At 31.4% G+C, this 19,964-nt stretch overlaps 5 protein-coding genes and 1 long non-coding RNA gene across 14 annotated transcripts in view; 5 read left to right on the top strand and 1 right to left on the bottom strand.

Moving 5' to 3' along the window:
- The window catches only part of LOC105680760 (WD repeat-containing protein 6), a 6,550-nt gene extending 5,452 nt beyond the window's left edge, over nucleotides 1–1,098 (top strand). The window contains exon 14 of one of the 2 annotated variants that reach the window (XM_012385666.3): nucleotides 933–1,098. The gene's annotated coding sequence lies outside the window, so the exon portion shown is untranslated. Of the gene's footprint in view, nucleotides 1–706; nucleotides 842–932 lie in introns of those variants that run through there. The other variant, XM_033320732.1, reaches the window with a different exon arrangement.
- LOC100749409 (trafficking protein particle complex subunit 5) lies at nucleotides 787–1,895 on the top strand. The gene is made up of 3 exons (XM_003489515.4): nucleotides 787–987; nucleotides 1,051–1,360; nucleotides 1,447–1,895. Exons 1-3 carry the CDS (start codon nucleotides 821–823, stop codon nucleotides 1,543–1,545), a joined length of 576 nt encoding a protein of 191 aa, XP_003489563.1. The 5' UTR covers nucleotides 787–820; the 3' UTR covers nucleotides 1,546–1,895.
- Nucleotides 1,797–3,556, bottom strand: LOC100749293. The gene is made up of 4 exons (XM_003489514.4): nucleotides 3,425–3,556; nucleotides 2,492–2,712; nucleotides 2,038–2,181; nucleotides 1,797–1,973 (listed from the first exon to the last, which is right to left on the bottom strand). Exons 2-4 carry the CDS (start codon nucleotides 2,627–2,629, stop codon nucleotides 1,902–1,904), a joined length of 354 nt encoding a protein of 117 aa, XP_003489562.1. The 5' UTR covers nucleotides 2,630–2,712; nucleotides 3,425–3,556; the 3' UTR covers nucleotides 1,797–1,901.
- A 616-nt stretch (nucleotides 3,557–4,172) lies between these two features.
- LOC100749528 (cathepsin L) lies at nucleotides 4,173–7,310 on the top strand. The gene is made up of 7 exons (XM_003489516.4): nucleotides 4,173–4,363; nucleotides 5,318–5,429; nucleotides 5,795–5,947; nucleotides 6,021–6,224; nucleotides 6,421–6,626; nucleotides 6,689–6,840; nucleotides 6,933–7,310. The coding sequence occupies exons 2-7, from the start codon at nucleotides 5,334–5,336 to the stop codon at nucleotides 7,151–7,153; spliced, it is 1,032 nt and encodes a 343-aa protein (XP_003489564.1). The 5' UTR covers nucleotides 4,173–4,363; nucleotides 5,318–5,333; the 3' UTR covers nucleotides 7,154–7,310.
- A 405-nt stretch (nucleotides 7,311–7,715) lies between these two features.
- On the top strand, nucleotides 7,716–11,912 carry LOC100749644 (codanin-1). Of its 3 annotated transcripts, none has more exons than XM_033320710.1 (10): nucleotides 7,716–7,932; nucleotides 8,466–8,760; nucleotides 8,847–9,123; nucleotides 9,209–9,369; nucleotides 9,445–10,041; nucleotides 10,101–10,328; nucleotides 10,432–10,794; nucleotides 10,874–11,039; nucleotides 11,131–11,399; nucleotides 11,470–11,611. In XM_033320710.1, exons 2-10 carry the CDS (start codon nucleotides 8,479–8,481, stop codon nucleotides 11,488–11,490), a joined length of 2,364 nt encoding a protein of 787 aa, XP_033176601.1. In that variant the 5' UTR covers nucleotides 7,716–7,932; nucleotides 8,466–8,478; the 3' UTR covers nucleotides 11,491–11,611. The 3 variants fall into 3 exon arrangements, with proteins under 3 accessions (XP_033176601.1, XP_012241109.1, XP_003489565.1); XM_012385686.3 differs by having other exon boundaries at nucleotides 7,717–8,039; nucleotides 11,491–11,912; XM_003489517.4 differs by having other exon boundaries at nucleotides 7,717–7,932; nucleotides 11,491–11,912.
- Nucleotides 11,913–12,335: 423 nt separating this feature from the next.
- Nucleotides 12,336–17,717, top strand: LOC105680762. Of its 6 annotated transcripts, none has more exons than XR_004461734.1 (4): nucleotides 12,377–12,393; nucleotides 12,755–12,846; nucleotides 12,954–13,348; nucleotides 17,064–17,717. It is a non-coding gene; the product is annotated as an uncharacterized LOC105680762 (long non-coding RNA). The 6 variants fall into 6 exon arrangements; XR_004461735.1 differs by lacking the exon at nucleotides 12,377–12,393 and adding an exon at nucleotides 12,462–12,477; XR_004461733.1 differs by lacking the exon at nucleotides 12,377–12,393 and adding an exon at nucleotides 12,483–12,605 and having other exon boundaries at nucleotides 12,669–12,846.
- The last annotated feature ends 2,247 nt before the right edge of the window (nucleotides 17,718–19,964 follow it).

Here is a 19,964-nt window from a genome sequence, read left to right on the forward strand (position 1 = left end):
ATGTACTGCGGAGACGCATCGACATCTGGCAATCATCTTACTCGAAGAATAGGGTCTGCGTGTGGCGAGCTACGGGACAGAGACCGTTGGAATATTTATTGTCGAGTGTTACAACTATTTCCCTTTTAAGGAGAGCTATAGAATTGCTCCATGCCTTTGTTAGACAAAGCGTTCATCCCGTGACCGCGGCTCCGTTCGGCGACTGGCTGTCGCCTCGAGCCCAAGCTCATCATCACAACTCGCGAACAATTACAATCGGATTGAATAACTACGATTGTTTAATTAGACGCATCGACATCTGGCAATCATCTTACTCGAAGAATAGGGTCTGCGTGTGGCGAGCTACGGGACAGAGACCGTTGGAATATTTATTGTCGAGTGTTACAACTATTTCCCTTTTAAGGAGAGCTATAGAATTGCTCCATGCCTTTGTTAGACAAAGCGTTCATCCCGTGACCGCGGCTACGTTCGGCGACTGGCTGTCGCCTCGAGCCCAAGCTCATTATCACAAATCTCGAACAAATACAATCGGATCGAAGGACGACAATTGTTTAATTACGCCTATGATAGAATCTAGATTACGGTGTTAAGAGATTTTCCCGAAGTTCCAAAGGGAAGGTTCTGATGTCCTTTCATCTCCGACATATATTTATTTAGTTTTATCATTTTCGCTTGAATAATAAACAATTCTGTTTACTATCACCAGATGGCGAACCTATCAGATAAACTTAGTGTTGCTATTAACTCGATTGTCGTGTTGAGTTTGTTAATGTTTATAAGAAAGTGAAATATTACTTTAGATATTAAATATTTTATAGAAATGACAAGTATTACAATATCAGCAGTTCGAACACGAACAAGTATACTTGATAAATCATTAAGTAAGGGAAAGGGAGAGGTTAGCTTGAGTTGTTTCGCACTTCTGTTTTCAGAACTTGTGCAATACTGCCAAAATCGAGTTTACACCGTCCCAGAATTACAAAATAAGTATGTAAATAATCAAGTTCATTAAAAGTTCTTATATACAAATGTTTTCTATTTATTGGTTAGATTGGCAGAGATAGGTACAGAGGTTGGTCATAAAGTAACAGATTTACTCGTTGTACGGGAAAAAGGTGGAAAGCGCGAGATAAAATTATTAAATATTTTATTATTTATTAAAAGTACGGTATGGAAGTCATTGTTTGGTCGTGAAGCTGATAAATTAGAACATGCAAATGATGACGAACGGACTTACTATATCATAGAAAAAGAAGCACTAGTAAATAAATTTATATCAGTTCCAAAAGATAAAGGAAGTCTAAACTGTGCTTCTTTTATTGCTGGTATAGTTGAAGCTATTCTTTGTGATTGTGGTTTTGTGAGTATTAAATTTTTGTCAATATCACTATTTCAATTATAAAATTATTTAGGTAATGAATTAATTGGAAATATTTGCATTTGTAGCAAGCAAAAGTCACTGCACATTGGCATAAAGGAACAACATATATGGTTAAATTTGATGATGCAGTTGTTGCTCGTGATAAACAACTCGAAGATCGATAATTAAAGACATAGGAAAGAAATTAAAAGTAATAAGATAAAATTTTATATTCCAATACAATTAAGGAATGAATATCTTTGAATTAAAAATATAAAAAAAGAATTCCTTGGTTTTGTTTGTGGTCGATTTAAATTATTTTCACAGATAAACATTTCAGCATTTCATAATAATTTTCCTTTGTTTATTGAAAATGGAATCATATGTGCGAAAATGAAGTGCCAGCAAATAAAATGACATGTACATAGTTATAGCATTTTATATTTACTAATGAAGTATTTATTTTATATTTTATTGTACAGATGCTGACATATATATTGTAAGTTTAAGATCTACAAATATACAATTGGAAAAAGAAATGTTATTCTGCAAATTTAAATTCTCTATCAACATATGCTACTTGACCAGTACGATACAAATATTCTTGATCACCCTATAAAATAAAACAAATTTTATGTTCATGGTATAACTCATTAAACAAACATTTAATAATATACCTTCACTTTTCCGAGTAATTTTGTACCAAAATATATGGCTCCAAACCACATCAAACCAAATACTAAATGTGGTACAAACTTTACACGTGAAACATAATCATGGTTATGTCTCAATGCAACTAGTCGTTGAACTGCATTATCCACCTATATTAATTAATTACGTATTTAATACAAATATCATAAGGTCTTTTAACAATTAACAAAATTAATATTAAAGTAATTTTTAACGATATTTTCGTGTAATTTATATCAATGAGAAAAATACTTGTTACATAATTACATTTTTTGCATAAAATTATGAGACTATTCCATAATTAAATTAATAATTACCTTAAATAACTAAGCATACATTACATAATTAGAAATGAATCTAAATGAGTTACATTTTTTTCAGATACAACGGAAATTATTATTAAATCTATATAAGTAAGGTTAAAAAATTATCACTACATACGGGCATTACTTGCATCGATGGGTTGAGAACTTCTTTTAAATATTTGTGACGTAATTGAGTTCTTCTCGTGTATCTCCATTCTAGTATTGCTCGTTGTTTTTGTGATACATCGTAGGATCCTATTTTCTGTGCACACATCTTTTCCAGCAGAAAATTTGCACTGTTCAGAAGGAATACGCGACAAATCGCAAAAGCTACATGGAACTCTTTGTAACTGCAACCTGGAATAGCGATATAGGCTACCTATACTTTTGATAAATATGTATATGCATACATATATATGTGTAGAATCTATATCTAGAATTTGTTTAGGGAAATCTTTGATGAACATTTAGTTGTTAATATATATAATATATATAATATTATATATACATATATGTGATATATAAACATAATAATATACAATAATACTTTTTAATTTTCTGATACGTACTATTTTAATCAAATTTAGAGATTATGTCAAATTTAATATCTAGAATTCAATTTAAGTAATAACACGTAAGCAAAAATGGAAAGTTCATCATAAACATATAACTACATAATATTTATGATAAACTACGTATATATCTGATTTGTACAAGAATGATTAATGAAAATAAATAAAATAATTATTAATTGTTATATGTATGAAATAAAAAGTAACAATAAATAGTAGTAGTAGTAGCATTAGTAGTTTCTTTTATTGTGTTGGACTTTCGTCCATGATAATCTTAAAATTAAATATACATTTAGCGATAATTATACTTTATGTCTGTTTTACATTATTGCTTATTGACATATTATTTACTTAGAATTACTAGTTAGATCTACATTACAATTGTTTGTTAGAATAGTTTAAATAGTTAAATAAACAGCTTAAATAGTGTCGACAGATTATAAAGTTTGAATGAAAAGAATGCGTAAACATTGTTTGCGATAAAATACATCACTCACATATAGACACATATGTTTGAAATGTGGGTTGCTCACACTTATCAAAATCACATGACAAATGACAACTGCAATGTACTGTGGAGGATGATATTCAAATCGATTTACGTAAAATATCCGGACGCATGTGAATAGATAAAGATTATCCGATATTCTATATTCCAGTATTTCCTAATGGATTGAAATTTTATTAAAACTGTGTTATTAATTTAGTTATTACATAATACATGTATAATATTATAAAAAATATTTGTTAATATTGTTATTTGGCATTTCGGAAAGCTCAATAAATAAAAGACGAAAGATTTGAAACCTTAAAAGATTTTAGTTTAAAACACAAAAAGTTGTAGTTCTATGAAAAATTGCTCAGTACATATAGCTAATTGAGATTCAAACATTTCTAACAAGATAATATATTTTTAAACAATTCAAAAACAGTTCAACTAAGTGTAATATATGTATACGATAAAATTCATATTCTTAGCTCTGTGTACAACATATTCAAGAGCTATAAGTGTTAAGAGTAGTTTCTATATCTTAAACCATTTTATGTTTCCATTATATTTTATTATCGCAGTTTTTAAAAATATTTTTGTATATGTATACAATTTTAAATCCAATATATTCATATTTATCATATAGTTTAATAATGTTCTTATTTTTCTTATGAGTCATATAATATCGTGATGGATGCGGAAATTGGAAGTTGGGAGACGCTATCACACTACAGAACCAATGATGAATCACGTAGTAGAAGGGGAAGCTATAGAATATAGAGAAGAGAGAGCGCTTTACACTTTGACAGTAGTCTAGCTAAAAATCTGAAGTCTGAAAGATCGTGGTTACTATTGGTTAGTGGGCAGTCTGAAATAACGGGTCATACCTACGTTGTATGTATCAATTGTTTTGCGTCAAATCCTCTCAGCAATTAAATTATTCTTGGTAAGGCATTTAAAACTTGTTTCATCGTTTATGTCATTAATATCGAATCGTAATTAGACATAAATATAAATGTATATAACTTATACATTATTGTTATACTTTTCAGGAATTATATTTTACGATAATATTTGACTTTTCTTTTTCTTTTTTTTTTAAATATGTAACCTTATCCTTTTTTGGACAATTAAATATTTCATTTTAATCCGAGTATTATAAAATTATACTGATTGCGGAAATCCATTTATATGTCGGAGAAAGATCGTGCTTTGTTCGGCATATATTAAGAGTTAGAGAATTATTTCTTTTTGTTCTTTGTCATATGATTAATTTGAAAAGATTAACCAACACTCATTTACTTGTGATATCGATATAAATGTATCGATAAAATACTTGATATGTATGCTCCTGTTACACAGAATTCCAATTGATGACTATCATATTATGTCTTTGTTCGTATGATGACAATGATAGATGTAATGTACAATTTTATGCGTAGTAGAAATTTTTGTATACAAGTAATGGTAGATATCACGGAAATACATAGGTCAACAAAATATGTAATTACATATTTTTTTTATAAATAATACGGATTTCAAGCGTAGGATTTTTATATGATTTAAAAATTTCCTTTCTTATTGTCATTATCTAAATTTTTATTAATAATTTCATTACGTAAAATTGATTTATATTTTCACTTTGCACTATCCGTATAAATATTCCTTTTAATATTTACATATTTTCGATAACAGACAGTACAAAGACGTCATTTTATAAAATGAAATTAATGATTGATACAAATATGGCGCTATCTAGATTTTCAAATTTCGACTTTCTTTTTATAAACAATATAATGGTAGAAAACATTTGACACAAATTTAAAAACGATCAGGAAATAAAATGTATAGAAGATAATATATTTTAATAAAAAAATTAATTTGTATATATTTTTTTCAGATATAATTGCAAAATCATGAAGCTGTTTCTGCTTTTAATTGTAGCAATACTTGCTACGGCACAAGCTATTTCTTTTTTTGAATTGGTTAATCAAGAATGGACAACATTTAAGGTAATTTAATATATTGCTTTTATGAAAAAGGTTAATAATGCTGTAATAATTTTGATATATCTTGTGTAACACATTAAAAATTTTGTCTTAAATTGAATCAGTTATATTGTTTAAATAAGAAATGTCCCCTTGTATATGAAATGTATCTGGCCTGCAGTTGATCTTTATCAGTATATATATCTTTATGTGCAGATAAAGTATTTTCCTAGAAATAAATATGAAAATTTGTTTATTTTTATAGCATAATATTTATATAATATTCTAAAATATTTTAGAGTATAGAACAATCTTTATAATAACAATAACATAAATGATTATAAATTACAATAAAATAAAGAGATATACCTTGTATTATTCATTTTTAGATGGAACATAATAAGGTATATAAAAATGATATAGAAGAAAGATTCAGGATGAAGATATTTATGGACAATAAACATAAAATAGCTAAACATAATGGGAATTACGAAATGAAAAAGGTTTCATATAAATTAAAGATGAATAAATATGGTGACATGGTAAATAAATTGCAAAATTTAAATAGCTTCATATTACGTATATATATTGAAAATTGTATAATTTGATTTTTAGCTTCATCATGAATTTGTGAATACGTTAAATGGTTTTAATAAATCCATAAATACTCAGTTGAGATCTGAGAGATTACCTATAGGAGCTTCATTTATTGAACCAGCGAATGTAGTGTTACCAAAGACAGTTGATTGGAGAGAACATGGTGCTGTAACTCCAGTCAAGGATCAGGGACATTGTGGGTCATGCTGGTCATTTTCTGCAGTAAGTTTTGTGACTAACAGTATACAATAGTTTAGATATCAATAATAATTCAAATAAAAAAATTAAATTATAAGATATATATTTAATGTTTTTAATAAATTTACTTAGTGAATTATTTATTAAAAAATTATAATTAGGATTTTAATATATTGTAATCAAGTTTTAATGAAATGAATCGATCAAAATCATTGTATAGACTGGCGCATTAGAAGGACAACATTTTCGACGAACAGGAATTTTAATCCCTTTAAGTGAGCAAAATTTAATTGATTGCTCTGGAAAATATGGCAATAATGGATGTAATGGAGGACTGATGGATCAAGCTTTTCAATATATTAAAGATAATAAAGGTTTAGATACAGAAGTTACTTATCCATATGAAGCTGAAAATGATAAATGCAGGTAAGTATTATAAGAAAAGATTTTTTCCCAGTTACTATGATTAATTATTTCATAATGTGTAGATATAATGCAGCAAATAGTGGTGCCCGTGATGTTGGCTATGTAGACATTCCTCAAGGTAATGAGAAAAAGCTTAAAGCAGCGGTTGCTACTATAGGCCCAGTCTCTGTTGCTATCGATGCTTCTCATCAGTCTTTCCAATTTTATTCCGAAGGTTTGTTTGTTCATTATATAATTTGATGCTAAACTATGAATTTGAACCAATTGTTAGTTTCTAATAAAATAAATGTTATATCTAAATTATAGGAGTCTATTATGAACCAGAATGTTCTTCAGAAAACTTGGATCACGGAGTATTAGCAGTAGGATATGGAACTGATGAAAATGGTCAGGATTACTGGCTAGTAAAAAATAGTTGGGGTGAAACATGGGGTGATAATGGGTATATTAAAATGGCTAGGAATAAATTGAACCATTGTGGTATTGCTTCCACTGCTAGTTATCCTCTTGTTGGGTCTCAAGGATAGTTTGTTAAGGATTTTATGAATAATTCTAAGATGCAAACAAAAAGTGAAAAAACGAAAATTAATAATAAGTATTTAAACATATCTAAGTTTCTGTTTGTACATCACAAAAGCAAATATATTTTTTTTATTAATTGAATAAAAGGAATGTTTATTAATATTACATTGTTTTAATATTACCTTTTAAAATTTTTATATATACATATACATATACAGGGTGGTTGGTAACTGGTGGTACAAGCGGAAAGGGGGTGATCCTACGCGAGAAAAGAAGTCGAAAATATAGAATAAACATTTTTCGTTTGAGGCTCTGTTTTCGAGAAAATCGACTTTGAATTTTCGTTCGGTACGCGTGCGGTACGTTATAACGGATCTCACTGTAGATCGTTGTCTCGATGGAAAAATTTGAAAAAAAAATAAAAAAGAAATTTTTATTCTATATTTTCGACTTCTTTTTTCGCGTAGAATCACCCCCTTTCCGCTTGTACCACCAGTTACCAACCACCCTGTATATGTATATGTATATATAAAAATTTATGAAGTGTCTTGAACACTAAATTGATGTGTTGAATCTTTAAACGCAAGATGGATGCCATTGAATTAGTTTGTGCCGAGACTGTCGAGGCGTATGCATAAGCTGTTACCATCAGCGGTCACAATGTGGAGTGCTACGGCATTAATATATGCATGTTGTAAAATATAGCCTTATGTAAAAATTGTAAAATTTTTATCAACTAACAAATTATGAATGCATGAATCGATATTGTGCGAGTTTTAGTTGTGTTAGTATATTATATTGAAGCATATTTACAGTTTAAACATAACCTATTAGATTTCAAAATTGGTCGACGTTTATTCCATGTACATATTCGGTGATTTAAATAAATGAGTACGTTTAAAAGATTTGTATAGAAATATGTATTTTAAATACAATATAAATATATTTTCTCTTAAACTGTTCACACGATATTTATAATTGTACATGCGATTGTATGTTTACTTAAAGAACTGTTTTTGAAAATTATTTTATACTTGTATAAATAAAATATGTTAACAATTTTATATTATTTATGAAGTTTATATATAAAATACTTTATCTAATAGTTTTTTCATTAGTTGTTATATAACATTTATTTATTCTAATTGTTATATGTTTCTAAAATGTATCAACTAATGTTGAGGCAAATATTTTTATTTTAATATAAATTCTTGAATATAATTGAAAAAATTAAGAAACGATATATGTAAACAATTATCATTTCTTACAAGTAAAAGTTCAATTTTTTAAATATATACATTATTTTCTTTTTTGCAGCTACTTATACATAATGGGTGAATTAAATGTATGTTTTCAAATAGATACAGACAATCGTGAAAATTTTCCATCTGCAGCTGCTTTTCAGACATTTAAAAATCAAAGAGATAGTTTTTATGAGATATTTAGGATATGGGAAAAAAACCATTTGGTGCCTGGATGGATATTTCAAATAGCTTTAGGAAGTAAAATAAGAACTATGTTGACATTACACAATGATGCTATAAATTATTATCATTTTGCAAGATTATTTAAGTCGCAACTTTTGATTTCATGTATACAAAATAGGCAACAGGTAAGCTAGATTAATAAAATTATATGTTTAAATATTCTTTATTTTACTTAGATACTAGTTTTTTAGTTTGTCTTTATTATTTTCAGACAGAGGTAGAAGATGATGAAAGTATAAGTGTTTTAAAGACATTGAAAAATGTAAATCCGAAAAAATTGGATCAGCTTCAAAAGAGATTAGTAACTCCACAGCCTTCCAAAAACCAAATTACGGAACCATCTTTCCCTGGGGTACAAGAATTTTTCAAAGACTTTATATTATTTGCTTTTAATCCAATCTTTTATGTTCATCTAGAAAATTGTTTAATCCACGAGATAATGGAATTGAACGATACTCAGTTTAACAATAGTGAAATAGAAGATTCAGGTATTAATATATACATATAGCATTAATGTAAGTTATGTATTTCCATTTATTATTGATATAACTATATTATTTTCTTTTGTAACAGAAACAATAGTTGATGAGCAAACACAACAAAATTTTATTACTTGTGTATCCAGCTTAAGGCTCCTTGCAAAAGTTTTAGGTTTTCTTATATCATTACCATATAGATCAGAATCAAACAATTTTAAAGAGTTGATAGCAACTCAAGTAGAAATTAGAAGCAAAGTAAGTAATAAACTTCCTGCTTTATATACTCTTTTATTATTAATAAACGAAATTAACCTTAAGATCTTTATTTAGGTTGTACCAGCAATAAATTTACATGTTTGTCTACATAATGCAATAGCATTAGGAAAATTATCATTAACTGTACCTTGGATTGCAAAATACTTGGCTATGATGGATACTGTGTGTCTTCGTTTACCATATTATAAGCAAATTTTGGAACTTTTATATTATATTTATAAAGCTGTAAATCATTTTGATTTTTCAACATCTGACAGTTTTATTTCTCAACAAACAGCAGTTCTTCTTAAATCTACTTTAAGTTGGTTATTTGAATTACCAAATGTTCCAAAGGATTTGTATTCTATGTGGCAAAAGATATATAAAGTTAGAGAATTGCGAAGTTTGAAACAACCTGATAAATATCATGAGCAAAAATATATGCTATTAGGAGAGCCGACTGTGTCTGTTACATCAACTAAATGTAGTTTAGACAAATTGGACATAATTAATGAAAGAACGTTGCGCATATGTTGTCCATTGGTTGGATTAAACGTATCTGTATCAAATTCTAATACAAATCTAAATAATTATAACTCAAATAAACACATTACACCAGTTTCTAGTCAACTTCACAAATCTGCTAAGAGTGCAGATATAAAGCATTTAGAGGTAAGTTTATCAGTTAGACTTGTTTCATAAGAAAAATTTTAATATATAAATTTCAATAGTTGCAATTGGAAGAGGCATTTTTTGGCGGACAACCAGCATCTACTCGAAAAACTGTTGATTTTGTATCAGAGCGAGTTGCGTCAACTTGTGTGAAACATATATGTAACACTTTGTTAATGGCCTCTAGAGAAACAAATCTGAATATTTTTAGGGAGATTCTGAAAAAAAAGCAAATCGAAAGACAACCTGAGAAATTCGGGGAACAACGTAACGTTACAGATTTTAAGGTAGATTTTCGAATTTTTTATATTCATCGTAATACTACGAAATACTATGATGTTTAAATATATTTTTAAATTACCTAGCTAATTCATATATTATTCCATTTAGGCAATTGTGACAACTGATATGAATACATTGGCTACGAATATGTCTAAAGAACTGAAAGAGCAGTGCGAAATATCTATACCAGGAATTTGTGAATTACGGGTAACTAAATGTATAGAATCTCTTTTAGCGGAAGATTCGTTGACACCTGTGAAAGAAATGTGTGCTAAAATTGCTACGAGATTAGCTATGGAACGTATATATCAATGGATACAATCTCACATAGTGGGTGGCTCATTATTTATAAAAGATATGGAAGTTGAATTAAATAGATTTTTAAGGAATAATGCACCACTTCATCCTATTGAAGAAAAGAAACATAATCCAAATGTTATGAGCCCAACAACTATCACTGATAACTTGAGAGTAATTATTTACATGCTTGATATTTCGTTTAATAGAGTAACATTAAAACTTATTAGTTTTTGTATTATAACTTTTACAGGAACTTATATGGGTTATACTTGATAATGGTGGTGATTCTTTAACAATAATGATTGTTTCGACTATATTAGATAATTTATATCAGACTTTAAATGAAAGAGCTGATTTAGTTGTGGGGCCAGAGAAAGTTTTATATTCTCTTAGTACAGATTTTGCGTTATTTTTAGGTAAGTAAATATTAAGTTATTAATAATATATATGATTCATTATTAATTATTGTCATACTACGAAAAAAATCCTGGGCTTTTATATTTGCAGTTGCTTATCGAAGTGATCTGTTTGTTCCAAAAGTTCAAGAAAAATTTATAACAGTATGGGCAATGAATCGTTGTAAAACTTTGGAATCAGATTCGCCTATACATAGAATACTTAGTTCTAGAAACGTTATGCTTTTAGCTCAACCAGAAAAAGAAGAAGTTTGGACAGTGTTTGGAAAATTTATTAATAAATTAATAGAGAAAAATGTTTTAGATATTAACAGTTTTAGCGATCAATGTGTAGCTTTATTTAGGCAGAACTGGCCTGTGGTAAATATTTTATTTTTCTATTACTTATTAAAATAGATTGTGATAATTATCATTTATATCAAGCTATCAGTTTCTGTATTTTTATTTATAGCCTATATTGAAGCATCTATCAAAATGTTTAATGGAAGTTATAACAGATTTCAAAGCATCAGATGAAACAACAGAGAAAGTAAAATATCTACTTGGTTGGATAGCTGAAACGTATAACGAGATAGAGTTTTGCAGTGATTACAATCCCATAGACTGATGTTCTTTTGATCCTTTATACTTATAGCTTCTTCGTGGGCTGATATACTGTATAAATTCTACAATTCTTGTGCATATATGAATGTAAATTATTGTACATTAATTAATCAATTTAGTAGGTGAAAGAAATGTATATTTACGATATACAGTAATTTCGGAAATTGTTATTACGACATGGTTGTAAATCGATATAACGAATTTCACTTTATTTTAAAGTACATAAATTTCTGAACTTGTAAAACAATACCATAAATTTGAAATCTGGGATTTGATTGACTTTTTATTTAGCAGCACTACTTATTGTTGATCGTACTTTAGTTGATCGTTGATTGTACATATGCATTGTACATGTACATATGCACGGATTTCAATTTTTACTTTTAAATGTTACGTTATATACTCGTTTCTATGTTTGACATCAACTGTTGCATTTTAATGGATAAATGCGTATTTTGTAGTTAACGACGAAATATTAACTTTTCGTATGTACGAAACGTAAAATAAAGAAAAAATTGTTTTTTATATCTTTATTTTTTGATTATAATCCTTGCATTGCCACCTTCCATTCTCCATACTTTTGATAATTGATCTTAGTTACAATTAATCGCGTATCGAGCTGCGAGTCCCTTTTTTTCCAAATACTTTTATTCCCCACTATTTCTTCGAGTGTATGCGCAACGTAGGATGCGCGAACGAGTTGAGCGCGAACAAATTTTGTTGCAGTTCTCCGCCGTTGCTCGAGGAGTTTGTACGTATCTTGTTGCTTCGTAATTTTTCATTAAACACTAGTATCGATGATCACGTTGCGTCAATCAGCAACGTGTTTTTTCGAGTGAGCCTGTCATTTTTTATACGTTTGTTAATTATTCTGTAGAACAAAAAAGATGTGTTTTCTTTATACAAATTCGGTCATACTTCAAACGAATATAACTATTTATTTTCATTCATTTCAAATAACAGGTGATATATTGCAATGATTTAGTAATGCATTATCATTTGTCGACTTACATTGTATTATTTTAGACGCGTTAATGTGCAAATAATTAAGAAGAGTAATCGATGACACTGAGAAACGAAATCTTATATTTGTTAATATTTCTCTATGATAGATAAGACCACTATGACACATGAATGTCGGTCGGTAGCTAAACAAAACGAACGCGATATTTTGCAACAGAAGTCGCATCTTTTTTAATAACAGGTAAATATCTAGTGTTTCGCGGGATTTTTCTTCGTTGTACTAAGAATCTAAGATGTCGATAAGAAAAGAGGGAGGAAGGGAAGACGATAAAACGGTGATGTTGACAGGTGGTAGCATCGGAGTAGCTGCGTTCGCGTGCATATTTCGATCGCGTGTATTTACTCATTCGGTGGGTCGCTCGGTGGGTAAAGAAAGGCGATCCTGTGCATCCAGCTCTCGCAAGCGAAAAGAGATTGATCGACCGGTGTCTGAGCGCGAACACGTTCTCGAGGATGCTGCTGCACACGCGGCGCAACGGACGAGTGTCGAACAATGCGGCCTACTCCAGTAACTTTCTTTCCTCCAAGAGCACCCGTTAATTCGAAGGAACACGCGATCTACATTCTTGTAGCACGTGTTTACTGACACGTGGCTCGCTCGAGAAGCTGTCAAACGATCCATGGAATCGCGCAACGTCTGCCCATACTTTTTCATCGAACCAACTATTTCTCCATCTCGTAAGGTAAGTTTCCTCACCGAGTGTTTGTTCTTCAATTGTTTTGATCACGTGATTCTTAATACGTATCAATGAAAGTAACATCTAGCCTTTTCTATATAATACTAATTAAAGGAACACGTTCACTTGAGTGTAAAATTACCGTGAATTGCTTTCGGGAGTAATTTCTCACAAGCGGATACTGCGTCGAGAGCGACTATCTAATCGAATAGTTTATTATCCGATATTATTTATTATTACATTAGCGGAAATAACGAAGAGTAAATATAAAGATAAATTTTTGCGAAAGCGTTAAGTACCAGAAAAAAGTGTGCATTGGTGATATTGCAGGCTTGTTTGTAAACTGTAACAAGCGTTCTTGTGAATCGAACTGGAAATCAAAACGATAAGGTCACTACATTTAAATATCGAGTCCGCTCGGAAACCGGATAGAAAAATACACGTGAGACACAGTTTTGCTATCGTTGCGGTTATTAACGAGCAGTTTTTTCAAACATCAAACGACTTTGTCTGCGAGCCTTTAACAGCATGCTTCTCCAAGGAATGGAGAATGGAATCTTTTTACGTTCTTTTGACAACTTCACACCATTCGAGAGAAATTTTTCTCTCATTTTTGGTTTTTAAAGATAAAGATCGAAGTCGGGCGAAAATGTTGCCTTTTCGCCTGTTATACTTGATAGATTAGCTTGGTTGATTAGTAACGGTTACGCGTAGTTATAAATGCTCGCTATTACTGGCAACTTTTGTAAGGGACGGCCGCAATTTGTGGCTGGTGGTGTCGAGCGCCATTTTGATTCACCTCTTTACAGGAAATTACCAGGCCTGTTTCAATTTACCCCTCCCGCGACACGCGAGGCTCCATCACAAATTCAATTTTCCTCAGCAGAACCAGTTGAAAAGAATATTAGTTTGGTTCTACTTCAATCTAAAACCACTCGTATAACATTTTATTTCATTATTTTTATGCAAATATACGAGACTTATTGTAATCAAAGCCATGGTAATTCCTTAGACCCATGGTATAAAACGTTATATGATTAATATCTAATTTACGCGTGTACAAGATATCGAGGGTCATAAATCTCAATCGGCGTTCCGCGCTCCCTCGCGCTTCCTATAGAAATCATAAATCAAAGCTTCTTATGTTGTTATTATGTATTGGGTTGGCAACTAAGTGATTGCGTATTTTAAATAAGAAGGAAAATTCAACATTTTTGCTTAAAACTATAACTTTATTCAATTAGGTATTGTCCGTTTTCGTCGATGACCTTGATATCACATCATCAGCGTCATTAAAAATTTTACCATTTAAGGAGTTCTGCATGGGACGTAATAAATGGTAATATGAACATTCAAGGTCAGGGCTATATGGTTGTTGTGATAACACATCCCAATCTAGTTCCAATAATTTTTGATGAGTGACCAAAGATGTGTGAGGCGTTGCATTATCATGATGGAAAACAACACCCTTACGATTTGCCAATACTGGCCGCTTTTCTTGAACTGCATCGCTCAGTTTGGCGAATCGTTGAACGTACACGTTTCAATTAATCGTTTGGTTTCTTGGTCAAATTTCAAAGTACAGAATTCCTTCATAATTCCATCAAACTGACAGCATAATTTTTTTTTGCTGAATCTCAGCTTTTGGTGTCGTCTGGGCTGGCTCATCTTGCATCACCCACGATCTTTTCCCATTAACGTCGTTATAAACTATCCACTTTTGGTCGCCGGTAATCAGTCGTTTCAGAAATGGATTAATTTCGTTGCGTTTCAGAAGCGAACCGCAGATGCTAATGCGTTGCGTCAAATGAATTTCTTTAAGCTGATGAGGGAGCCACAAATCGAGTTTCTTGACATAGCCGAGCTGTTTTAATTTTTTTTTAACGCATGTATGCTATACATTGAGCTTCACTGCAATCTCACGCGTTGTGCTATGACGATCTGAATCGATAATGACCTTGATATGGGTCTCGCCAACTTCAACTGGACGAGCAGATCGTTGAACATTTTTCATTGAAACATCACCAGAACGAAATTTGGCAAACCAATTTTGACAGTGCCTTTCTTTCAAGACTTCATTCCCATATACGGCACATAACTTGTTGTGTGCTTGGGATGCGTTCTTGTCTTTTCGGAAATAATACAATAAAATATGCCTGAAATCCGCGTCTTGCTCTTCCATTTTTAAATTAGGATAAAAAGGAAACTAAATGACTAATCGATACAATTTTACTACTGAATTAAAGGTGGAAGCCCAAACAACAAGAAAACAATATAGGTTAGGTGCTTTGAACACGTTGACAGAATAAAAGAATGTGCTAAGGCCACCTATTGACAAAATCAGTAATAACTTAGTTGCCAACCCAATAGATGACACGTAGATTACCTCAAAGATTCAGAATTTAAGTAATCGAATAAACACTTTATGTTATGTTTCAAATAAAAACTGTATGTTCAAACGCATAAAAATTATATCGTTGCCCTTTGTGTAGTATGGCAACGTTTCAATGTTCTTAAACTTATATGTACAATAATGCTGTGCGTAAGTATTTGGACATTTGATGCAATCTAGTCGAAACATTGATATTTTCACTGTATTTCTAACATTATGATAGAAGAATGTTTCTTAACTGTTAATTCTTTACTTCTTGCAATAAATGGGCTGAATTGTATTAAAATTTTTAGAATGTGTTTGGAAGTAGGTATTCTAACCATTTAAAAATCTTAACATCGAACAGATACACTTGAAATCACTAATTAATATCCAAGGCGTATTTTATACATCTGCAATAACGCGGAAGTGCCCAAATGTTAATGCATGATTGTCTACCTAGATATATTGTACTGTATCTTTAACACGTTGAATGCCACACCAGTTTTACAAGGTTTGAACGTGGCGCCACGATGAATTTCGTTATTATGCGATACATATGATGTTGAAATATTACCCACAAGAAATATGTTACGGAGTATAATCATCATTAATGAATTTATCTCACTGAGGTCACCGGTGACCCCCAGGGCGCTGTAGTGCAATTTCGCTCGATTCAATTATTCTTTGCGATTATCAAATATCTCATATTGTTTCTTCGCGTTGCTAAATAATTGTTCTATGTTGTTGCGTCCCGGGGCCTACCACAAATCATAATCCATCCTTCGGTCATACTTATTCGGACCCGCAACAATCCTAAAGAACCGTCACAAGATTTAGCATTTTTTACTTTACTGTCAAGGCCCTTAATTACCATCAGACATCTTTCAAGTCGAAACGTTCCTTACTGTTATTGTTCGTTAAGATAAAACACGGAAAAAGCGTGTTTTTCCCATATTCGACAGCCACTGGTGGGGGACGCACATAATAGATGCATATTTCATGTATAAATAAAACTATTTTTATAAGTTTTATACTGCATTAATTTCGTCACACCATTGTAATAATAATAATAATAACAAATTTGTAACTATTGATATTTGTTCAAATTATGTATTTCTACTAATCTTGATGCGCCGGTCACCGGTGACCACCACGGCGCCACGGCCAAGTTGAGTGCCGGTCACCGGTGACCTCCACGGCGCCACGGACAAGTTGAATGCCGGTCACCGGTGACCCCATGGCATTCAACGTGTTAAGAAAGAGTTGGAATAACTAGTTACTTGTATCGTAAGTTACTCTGAAGAAAGTGAAAAATAGCATCAATAAATATATAGTGTTCTTGAATAGATGCGAGAGTAACGAAGAAATGGAGACACTTTACACGGGAGCAATCCACGGGTTTCCCCAATCGAACGGTGGACTGCCTAATGGAATATCTACGGGAATTGCCAGCTCGTTCGATCAAGACGGCGTGTTGAGTCTCATCGTCGTTCTGGGCGGAAGCTTGTCTCTGGTTGCTCTAGTCTTTGCCTTCATTACCTATAGGTAAGTCGATTGATATTGCTATTGCCAATAAATAGTCAGCGACATAACAGATTTTTCAAAAAGAGTCAAATAATTGATTGTCATTGTTGTCGATTGGTAACAATGGATACTGTACATTGTTCATATCTTAACACTTAGCCAACCGAATAGGGAAATCTGCCCTCTGTGAAGAACATCGCTGCGTGACCGAACTGGGAGATCTCCCTTTTTGACTTTAGCAACGCGTTTTCTTTTCTTTTTGTTGTTGTTATTAGTTATTGTTTACCTGGAATTGTTCCCAAATAATTGCACCACTTTTTCTGCTTTTATAAAGTACAGTATATAATAAGATATAGCAATTAGTGGTGTTAAAATGAATTAAAAAGCTACACTATCAGTTATGACTAAATAAAGTTATAATCGAACGATACGACACTGTAAAAAAATATTAAAATGCATTATGAAATTTTAATTTCACGTTCAAATCGCGTTATTTATCTTTGGTCATCTTTAATGTTTTCAATTTTGCCTATACTTTTGTATACTTTTAATATATACTTTTAATTTGATGTTTTGTATAAACAATACGTGAAATCTTTAAATAAAATCATTACCGCAAATATAATTAACCACTTAAATCATTTTTACATTTGTTTATTTTTTAAGTAGCGAATATTAGTCCTCGATACTTGGAAAAATGCGCGGTTGGCTAAGTGTTAAAGGAAGATTTCGACAAATCCAAGTTATTATTTTCTTATACTAATAAATTACACTATAATACAAGATAATTAATAATATAACATATATTATAATATAATATAAATAATATAATACAAGAAGTTATACCAAATTATCATTTTCCAATCGGATTAACATGCTTGAAGCGTATTTGGCTTTGTGAACAGTTAACAATAAGATTAGGGAAGCTGATATAAACTTTATAATCAGGTATTCGCTATCGGAAATTGGATGGAAATGAAAAGGCGCAGTTTCTTTCTTTCTTTTTCGATGTTGGTTATCGATATCCTGAAACCCGATGAGATAAAATAAAAACTTGAGAAAATGTTGATCATGTTGAAGTATCGTAATCGATTTGATTTTAATAAATCGACGTTTGCACTATAACAGCGCGTGAAAAATAAAACCAGATTACTATTTATTAGAAAGTAGATTTTTTCCTATAAGCGAACATGCTTATTATTCAAGAATCGTACTGTGTTGTTAAATTGCACGGGATGCTTTAACAATTTAAATGCAATGCTGTTTCCGCGCCACTGAAATTCCAATTATCAAACAGATAAAATTTAACAAACGAAAAGAATCGAAGTTCTTTTTGAAAATCTTTCCACGTTATTTATTCCCTCTAATTTATCACTCGTTTAGCCATTACGTATAAAGTAGTCTAGTATCGTGGTCGAATAGCCTACGAGATATCGCGTGAACCATAAACAATGTCACGAGAAAGCCGAAGTGCCATCTATGTATCGTCGGTCCTTCAATCTAACAGTTACGCGGAAAAAAGGCCTACGTGACTCTGGCCACGAACGGTTGCGGAACACGTGCGTGGTGGGGCTATGAAAAAAAACGAAGAGATGCTAAGGGAGAAAGACGAATTAACAGTCAGTGTGAGTTGAGAAGTCAGAGAGTGTGCATTGTATTATCGAGAGAGTGTTGCTACTGTTGTCGAGAGAGTGCGGTCTGCGCGAGAGAGAGCGTTGGAACCGTAGTAACGAGAGTTGTAGATTAACTATTTAGTTGTCTTAGTTGTGGCACGTTATTGTATTTAGTTCACATTAAATAACCATCGTTTCCTGTTTAACCAACACCTGTTTAATCCATGTTTAAATCAAATAATAATAAGATCCTACAGTAGCGAACGAAGAAACAGACAAAGTTATTTAATGATCGTGAAACGAAGAAGCGCGTCCAGTCGGTTTGAAATCCAATTACAGATAGTTACGGTAATATAAAACCGCCTTTGTTCTATTTCACTCCCTCTTTCAATCTACTTTCCATTGTGTTTCGATAGTCCGATAAATTTCAAAACCCTTTCGAAATAACACCAATCGCCTTTCTTTCTAAAAATCGTTCGCTCCTGTCGAATGTATCAAAAACATCGGTTTTGTTTCAACTTTGTTAGTTTCCATATTTCCCTCCCTCGATATCATGTATTTACTTCGATCCAGCGAATTTATCTCACAGCAGTCAAAACCATCGGCATCGATTCCTCAGGCTATGTATTGCGAAATTTTTCGGACCGTTGTACGTTGAATTTTGTCTTGTCTGTTATTCTTTGTATTAGAATTTTGTCGACGCTCAAAACCAACAATTTCGCACAAGATTATTTCAAATATACAAAGTGGTTGGTAACTGGTGGTGCAAGCAGAAAGGGGGTGATTCTACGCGAAAAAAGAAGTCGAAAATATAGAATAAAAATTTTTCGTTCGAGGCTTTGTTTTCGAGAAAATCGACTTTGAATTTTCGTTCGGTACGCGTGCGATACGTTATAACATATCTCACTGTAGATCGTTGTCTCGAAGGAAAAATTTGAAAAAAAAAAATTTTTATTCTATATTTTCGACTTCTTTTTTCGCGTAGAATCACCCCCTCTCTGCTTGTACCACCAGTTACCAACCACCCTGTATATCATTAATTTCATTTCAACTTTTAAAATAAAATAAAAAATAAAACGATCATTGCGATGTATTGAAAATATTGAGTTGG

Source organism: Bombus impatiens, unplaced genomic scaffold (assembly GCF_000188095.3).
Source record: "Bombus impatiens unplaced genomic scaffold, BIMP_2.2 scf_0332, whole genome shotgun sequence".
In the NCBI taxonomy this organism is placed as follows: domain Eukaryota; kingdom Metazoa; phylum Arthropoda; class Insecta; order Hymenoptera; family Apidae; genus Bombus; species Bombus impatiens.